The following is an 8,439-nucleotide window of genomic DNA, read 5'->3' on the forward strand; positions in this document are numbered from 1 at the left end:
TATATACGGGTCCCCTTCCCCTCACCTGGGCCCGGTATATACGGGTCCCCTTCCCCTCACCTGGGCCCGGTATATACGGGTCCCCTTCCCCTCACCTGGGCCCGGTATATACGGGTCCCCTTCCCCTCACCTGGGCCCGGTATATACGGGTCCCCTTCCCCCTCACCTGGGCCCGGTATATACGGGTCCCCTTCCCCTCACCTGGGCCCGGTATATACGGGTCCCCTTCCCCTCACCTGGGCCCGGTATATACGGGTCCCCTTCCCCTCACCTGGGCCCGGTATATACGGGTCCCCTTCCCCTCACCTGGGCCCGGTATATACGGGTCCCCTTCCCCTCACCTGGGCCCGGTATATACGGGTCCCCTTCCCCTCACCTGGGCCCGGTATATACGGGTCCCCTTCCCCTCACCTGGGCCCGGTATATACGGGTCCCCTTCCCCTCACCTGGGCCCGGTATATACGGGTCCCCTTCCCCTCACCTGGGCCCGGTATATACGGGTCCCCTTCCCCTCACCTGGGCCCGGTATATACGGGTCCCCTTCCCCTCACCTGGGCCCGGTATATACGGGTCCCCTTCCCCTCACCTGGGCCCGGTATATACGGGTCCCCTTCCCCTCACCTGGGCCCGGTATATACGGGTCCCCTTCCCCTCACCTGGGCCCGGTATATACGGGTCCCCTTCCCCTCACCTGGGCCCGGTATATACGGGTCCCCTTCCCCTCACCTGGGCCCGGTATATACGGGTCCCCTTCCCCTCACCTGGGCCCGGTATATACGGGTCCCCTTCCCCTCACCTGGGCCCGGTATATACGGGTCCCCTTCCCCTCACCTGGGCCCGGTATATACGGGTCCCCTTCCCCTCACCTGGGCCCGGTATATACGGGTCCCCTTCCCCTCACCTGGGCCCGGTATATACGGGTCCCCTTCCCCTCACCTGGGCCCGGTATATACGGGTCCCCTTCCCCTCACCTGGGCCCGGTATATACGGGTCCCCTTCCCCTCACCTGGGCCCGGTATATACGGGTCCCCTTCCCCTCACCTGGGCCCGGTATATACGGGTCCCCTTCCCCTCACCTGGGCCCGGTATATACGGGTCCCCTTCCCCTCACCTGGGCCCGGTATATACGGGTCCCCTTCCCCTCACCTGGGCCCGGTATATACGGGTCCCCTTCCCCTCACCTGGGCCCGGTATATACGGGTCCCCTTCCCCTCACCTGGGCCCGGTATATACGGGTCCCCTTCCCCTCACCTGGGCCCGCTATATACGGGTCCCCTTCCCCTCACCTGGGCCCGGTATAGACAGGTCTCCTGTATATACCGGGCCCGGGTGAGGGAAGGAGACCTGTATATACCGGGCCCGGGTGAGGGAAGGTCTCCTTCCCTCACCCGGGCCCGGTATATACAGGTCTCCTTCCCTCACCCGGGCCCGGTATATACAGGTCTCCTTCCCTCACCCGGGCCCGGTATATACAGGTCCCCTTCCCCTCACCTGGGCTCGGTATATACAGGTCCCCTTCCCCTCACCTGGGCTTGGTATATACGGGTCCCCTTCCCCTCACCTGGGCCCGGTATATACAGGTCTCCTTCCCTCACCTGGGCCCGGTATATACAGGTCTCCTTCCCTCACCCGGGCCCGGTATATACAGGTCTCCTTCCCTCACACCGGGCCCGGTATATTCAGGTCCCCTTCCCCTCACCTGGGCCCAGTATATACGGGTCCCCTTCCCCTCACCTGGGCCCAGTATATACGGGTCCCCTTCCCCTCACCTGGGCCCGGTATATACGGGTCCCCTTCCCCTCACCTGGGCCTGGTGTATTCGGGTCCCCTTCCCCTCACCTGGGCCCGGTATATACGGTCCCCTTCCCCTCACCTGGGCCCGGTATATACGGGTCCCCTTCCCCTCACCTGGGCCCGGTATATACGGGTCCCCTTCCCCTCACCTGGGCCCGGTATATACGGGTCCCCTTCCCCTCACCTGGGCCCGGTATATACAGGTCCCCTTCCCCTCACCTGGGCCCGGTATATACGGGTCCCCTTCCCCTCACCTGGGCCCGGTATATACGGGTCCCCTTCCCCTCACCTGGGCCCGGTATATACGGGTCCCCTTCCCCTCACCTGGGCCCGGTATATACAGGTCCCCTTCCCCTCACCTGGGCCCGGTATATACGGGTCCCCTGGCCCGGTATATACGGGTCCCCTTCCCCTCACCCGGGCCCGGTATATACAGGTCTCCTTCCCTCACCCGGGCCCGGTATATACAGGTCCCCTTCCCCTCACCTGGGCCCGGTGTATTCGGGTCCCTTCCCCTCACCTGGGCCCGGTATATACAGGTCCCCTTCCCCTCACCTGGGCCCGGTTTATACAGGTCCCCCTTCCCCTCACCTGGGCCCGGTATATACAGGTCCCCTTCCCCTCACCTGGGCCCGGTATATACAGGTCTCCTTCCCTCACCCAGGCCCGGTATATACAGGTCTCCTTCCCTCACCCGGGCCCGGTATATACAGGTCTCCTTCCCTCACCCGGGCCCGGTATATACAGGTCCCCTTCCCCTCACCTGGGCTCGGTATATACAGGTCCCCTTCCCCTCACCTGGGCTTGGTATATACGGGTCCCCTTCCCCTCACCTGGGCCCGGTATATACAGGTCTCCTTCCCTCACCTGGGCCCGGTATATACAGGTCTCCTTCCCTCACCCGGGCCCGGTATATACAGGTCCCCTTCCCCTCACCTGGGCTTGGTATATACAGGTCCCCTTCCCTCACCTGGGCCCGGTATATACAGGTCTCCTTCCCTCACCTGGGCCCGGTATATACAGGTCTCCTTCCCTCACCCGGGCCCGGTATATACAGGTCTCCTTCCCTCACCCGGGCCCGGTATATTCAGGTCCCCTTCCCCTCACCTGGGCCCAGTATATACGGGTCCCCTTCCCCTCACCTGGGCCCAGTGTATTCGGGTCCCTTCCCCTCACCTGGGCTTGGTATATACAGGTCCCCTTCCCCTCACCTGGGCTTGGTACCTGGCCATGGCTTCCTCCAGCTGTGTTCTCCTCTCCTGTATGAGCTGAATCTTCTCCAGGAGCTGGGGGATGACCTCCTCCACCTCGGTCACCTTCTCCTGGTATTCACATCTCAGGGCCTTCCACTTCTGTTTCACCTCTTCCACCTCTTTATCTGATATAGAGAAGTCTGCTCGTCAGAGTCTCCGCCATCAAAGGACCTCTCTGTATTATAACTGGGTGGGAAGGTCTGACGCAGGGGCAAACATTGCCAATAGGCTCCAGACAAAGTGAGAAGTATGGCACACAGTTAGAGAACCCCCTGAATTGTGACCCAAGCACCCCATGTGGAACTCACTCAGTAACTCGGGGCTCATCTCCTCCCAGTTGGCCGTGTCGGCTTCTTGGAGCAGCTCTAGGAGGAAGCGCAGCACTTGCAGCTGGCTGCACAGCATCTTCTGCTTCCTGCGTCTCTCCTGAGGAGCAGGAGATGGTAAGTGATGAGACGTCTACACCTTATTATAAAGCCTGGTCAGTCCGATAGGACTTCTCACCATAGAATAGTCCACCAGGACTTTGGCTGGGATCTCTCCATCGCCTTCCTCTTTGCGACGTACGTCCAGACAAGGGTTGTTCCAGAGGGAATCCAAAAGCCTGCAGAGCAGAAATCAGACAGCTGGAGATAGACGATGCAGATCATAAGCGTGGAGAAACAAAATCCAGCTCAGCAATGAAGCCCGAGTCCGATTCTACCACGATGGGCCTGGGCTTGGTGCGGCCGGTCATCTTCTACCCCTCTCATGAATGGACTTGTAGCTCAAAATACAGGACGCGCTGGTATCAGTGAGCTCTGCACCACCGGACGTCCTGTCACTTGTTAGTAAAGGCAGATGGCATGAGGGGGTCCGGAGTGGGGATGAGGGTCTGGATATTATACACCGGGGCAATGGGGCCAGATATTATACACTGGGATGAGGGGCCGGAGGTCACACACCGAGGGTAATGGGGCCCCAGGTCACACACACACACCGGTGGGCAATGGGGCCCCAGGTCACACACACCGGTGGGCAATGGGGCCCCAGGTCACACACACCGGTGGGCAATGGGGCCCCAGGTCACACACACCGGTGGGCAATGGGGCCCCAGGTCACACACACCGGTGGGCAATGGGGCCCCAGGTCACACACACCGGTGGGCAATGGGGCCCCAGGTCACACACACCGGTGGGCAATGGGGCCCCCAGGTCATAAACTAGGGCGTGATGGGGTCTGGATGTTATACACCGGGGGACAGCGATCATATATTTGGGGGTGAAGGGTAGCATGCTATGCACTGGGAATTAGGGGCCAGATATTATACACTGCGGGGCCAGGGGGTCATACTCCGGAGGCAGATGCTATAAACCAGAGGTTACAACCTGGGAATGAGGGTTTTGATATTATACATCGAGGATGAGGGGGGCCAAGAAACCCCCTTACATCATAAGGGCGGCACGGTGGCTCAGTGGTTAGCACTGCAGCCTTGTGGCGGCTCAGTGGTTAGCACTGCAGCCTTGTGGCGGCTCAGTGGTTAGCACTGCAGCCTTGTGGCGGCTCAGTGGTTAGCACTGCAGCCTTGTGGCGGCTCAGTGGTTAGCACTGCAGCCTTGTGGCGGCTCAGTGGTTAGCACTGCAGTCTTGCAGTCGTGGTCCTGGGTTCAAATCCCACCAAGGACAACATCTGCAAGGAGTTTGTATGTTCTCCCCCGTGTTTGCGTGGGTTTCTTCCCACACTCCAAAGACACACAGATAGGGACTCTAGATTGTGAACCCCAATGGGGACAGTGTTGCCATTCTATGTAAAGCGCTGTGGAATTAACAGCGCTATATAAATGAATAAATATTATATTATTACATCAGTGATTCAGACGTATGTCCCGGTCTCCGCTCTGCAGAGGGCCGGACGCTCCGCAGCATCTGGAGCCACAGATATAAATACATATTTATGTGGCCTCTATATACAGAGAAGATCCGGGAAGATCTTAGGCTCCGTCTTCCAGATCCCAGGTAATCCCCAGACAAGACTGACAGGACCATTATCCTCATACCAGACCTAAGCCGATCACCACTGTCACCACTCAGCCCGGTTAACTCCTTCAGCTCTACTGGAGGTAGGAGAGGTCATAGAGAGCGTATAAACCTAGCAGATAAATCACCCTCGTCACATTTATATTTATTTCCTCTCCTGGGATTGCTGCAGAGTGAAGCCGATGGGGATTGATAATTATCGCTCCATTCATTCCCTGTGGGGTCAGCAGTGAAGGGAGGCAGCGCTCTGCAGCCCACAGGAACCAGAGCGGCGATCGGGCGCGTACACCGCGGGGACCAGGGATACAAGTGCATGTCCAGCCAACCGGTGAGGGGCTCCATGAGCGGACCCCCAAATAACAAGGAGTTACATTGTCAAATAGGAACTACAAGAATCAGGTCTGACTTTGATATAAAAGAAAAGAAAAAGCCATAAAGTGCAATGCAACAGCGCCCCCCAGTGTCCATCCTATATCAGCACAGTACAGCGCCCCCCAGTGTCCATCCTATATCAGCACAGTGCAGCGCCCCCCAGCGTCCGTCCTATATCAGCACAGTGCAGCGCCCCCCAGCGTCCGTCCTATATCAGCACAGTGCAGCGCCCCCCAGCGTCCGTCCTATATCAGCACAGTGCAGCGCCCCCCAGCGTCCGTCCTATATCAGCACAGTGCAGCGCCCCCCAGCGTCCGTCCTATATCAGCACAGTGCAGCGCCCCCCAGCGTCCGTCCTATATCAGCACAGTGCAGCGCCCCCCAGCATCCGTCCTATATCAGCACAGTGCAGCGCCCCCAGCGTCCGTCCTATATCAGCACAGTGCAGCGCCCCCCAGCGTCCGTCCTATATCAGCACAGTGCAGCGCCCCCCAGCGTCCGTCCTATATCAGCACAGTGCAGCGCCCCCCAGCGTCCGTCCTATATCAGCACAGTGCAGCGCCCCCCCAGCGTCCGTCCTATATCAGCACAGTGCAGCGCCCCCCAGCGTCCGTCCTATATCAGCACAGTGCAGCGCCCCCCAGCGTCCGTCCTATATCAGCACAGTGCAGCGCCCCCCAGCGTCCGTCCTATATCAGCACAGTGCAGCGCCCCCCAGCGTCCGTCCTATATCAGCACAGTGCAGCGCCCCCCAGCGTCCGTCCTATATCAGCACAGTGCAGCGCCCCCCAGCGTCCATCCTATATCAGCACAGTGCAGCGCCCCCCCAGCGTCCGTCCTATATCAGCACAGTGCAGCGCCCCCCAGCGTCCGTCCTATATCAGCACAGTGCAGCGCCCCCCAGCATCCGTCCTATATCAGCACAGTGCAGCGCCCCCCAGCGTCCGTCCTATATCAGCACAGTGCAGCGCCCCCCAGCGTCCGTCCTATATCAGCACAGTGCAGCGCCCCCCAGCGTCCGTCCTATATCAGCACAGTGCAGCGCCCCCCAGCATCCGTCCTATATCAGCACAGTGCAGCGCCCCCCAGCGTCCGTCCTATATCAGCACAGTGCAGCGCCCCCCCAGCGTCCGTCCTATATCAGCACAGTGCAGCGCCCCCCAGCGTCCGTCCTATATCAGCACAGTGCAGCGCCCCCCAGCGTCCGTCCTATATCAGCACAGTGCAGCGCCCCCCAGCGTCCGTCCTATATCAGCACAGTGCAGCGCCCCCCAGCGTCCGTCCTATATCAGCACAGTGCAGCGCCCCCCAGCGTCCGTCCTATATCAGCACAGTGCAGCGCCCCCCAGCGTCCGTCCTATATCAGCACAGTGCAGCGCCCCCCAGCGTCCGTCCTATATCAGCACAGTGCAGCGCCCCCCAGCGTCCATCCTATATCAGCACAGTGCAGCGCCCCCCAGCGTCCGTCCTATATCAGCACAGTGCAGCGCCCCCCAGCGTCCGTCCTATATCAGCACAGTGCAGCGCCCCCCAGCGTCCGTCCTATATCAGCACAGTGCAGCGCCCCCCAGCGTCCATCCTATATCAGCACAGTGCAGCGCCCCCCCAGTGTCCGTCCTATATCAGCACAGTGCAGCGCCCCCCAGTGTCCGTCCTATATCAGCACAGTGCAGCGCCCCCAAGTGTCCGTCCTATATCAGCACAGTGCAGCGCCCCCCCGGCGTCCGTCCTATATCAGCACAGTGCAGCGCCCCCCAGTGTCCATCCTATATCAGCGCAATACAGCGCCCCCCAGTGTCCGTCCTATATCAGCACAGTGCAGCGCCCCCCCGGCGTCCGTCCTATATCAGCACAGTGCAGCGCCCCCCCGGCGTCCGTCCTATATCAGCACAGTGCAGCGCCCCCCAGTGTCCATCCTATATCACCACAGTGCAGCGCCCCCCAGTGTCCATCCTATATCAGCACAGTACAGCGCCCCCCAGTGTCCGTCCTATATCAGCACAGTGCAGCGCCCCCCAGTGTCCATCCTATATCACCACAGTGCAGCGCCCCCCAGCGTCCATACTATAATAGCACAGTGCAGCGCCCCTAGCATACATGCGGTGTACATTACGGACGTGCCTCCGCATATACACCTCTCCTCCGCCACAGACCGGGCGCCGCTAAATATTCCCCCAGCAGAACTCACCGCTGCGCAGTCTCCGCCATCCCGTCACTACTTCCCGCTCCCCAATTACAAATTCTATTGGTCAGCCTCGCTGATATTGCCGCTTCCTTATTGGCCAGCGCATATAGGTCCCGCCTTTACCCAGGAGACTTTGCGTGTGTTGCCTTGGAAACGATGCTTAGCTGTTGCAGACGCCATGTTAGTAGAGGCAGAACCTTCACAAAATCCCCAAATTGCTGCGTGCTCGTGTTATGGTGTGAGGTGCAGGAGCAGCACATCCCCACATCACAGGCTCTGCACATGTTATGGTGTGAGGTGCAGGAGCAGCACATCCCCACATCACAGGCTCTGCACATGTTATGGTGTGAGGTGCAGGATGCAGCACATCCCCACATCACAGGCTCTGCACATGTTATAGTGTGAGGTGCAGGAGCAGCACATCCCCACATCACAGGCTCTGCACATGTTATGGTGTGAGGTGCAGGAGCAGCACATCCCCAGATCACAGGCTCTGCACATGTTATGGTGTGAGGTGCAGGAGCAGCACATCCCCACATCACAGGCTCTGCACATGTTATGGTGTGAGGTGCAGGAGCAGCACATCCCCCACATCACAGGCTCTGATCATGTTATGTTGTGATGTGCAGGAGCAGCACATCCCCACATCACAGGCTCTGCACATGTTATGGTGTGAGGTGCAGGATGCAGCACATCCCCACATCACAGGCTCTGCACATGTTATGGTGTGAGGTGCAGGATGCAGCACATCCCCACATCACAGGCTCTGCACATGTTATGGTGTGAGGTGCAGGATGCAGCACATCCCCACATCACAGG

At 59.8% G+C, this 8,439-nt stretch overlaps 1 protein-coding gene across 1 annotated transcript; it reads right to left on the minus strand.

Annotated features, from left to right (window-relative positions):
• Nucleotides 1-2,966: 2,966 nt before the first annotated feature.
• ZWINT (ZW10 interacting kinetochore protein) lies at nucleotides 2,967-7,663 on the minus strand. Its single transcript, XM_075324957.1, has 4 exons — nucleotides 7,624-7,663; nucleotides 3,552-3,651; nucleotides 3,356-3,473; nucleotides 2,967-3,172 (listed from the first exon to the last, which is right to left on the minus strand). Exons 1-4 carry the CDS (start codon nucleotides 7,641-7,643, stop codon nucleotides 2,967-2,969), a joined length of 444 nt encoding a protein of 147 aa, XP_075181072.1. The 5' UTR covers nucleotides 7,644-7,663.
• Nucleotides 7,664-8,439: the final 776 nt, after the last annotated feature.

The sequence above is a fragment of the Anomaloglossus baeobatrachus genome, chromosome 9 (assembly GCF_048569485.1).
Source record: "Anomaloglossus baeobatrachus isolate aAnoBae1 chromosome 9, aAnoBae1.hap1, whole genome shotgun sequence".
NCBI classification, from domain to species: domain Eukaryota; kingdom Metazoa; phylum Chordata; class Amphibia; order Anura; family Aromobatidae; genus Anomaloglossus; species Anomaloglossus baeobatrachus.

Coding starts and splice junctions, on each gene's coding strand:
- ZWINT (XM_075324957.1), bottom strand. CDS start 7,643: ATGGCGGAGACTGCGCAGCG. Junction 3,652..7,623: donor ATGGCGGAGACTGCGCAGCG/GTGAGTTCTGCT, acceptor TCTGCTCTGCAG/GCTTTTGGATTCCCTCTGGA. Junction 3,173..3,355: donor GATGAGCCCCGAGTTACTGA/GTGAGTTCCACA, acceptor TCTCTATATCAG/ATAAAGAGGTGGAAGAGGTG.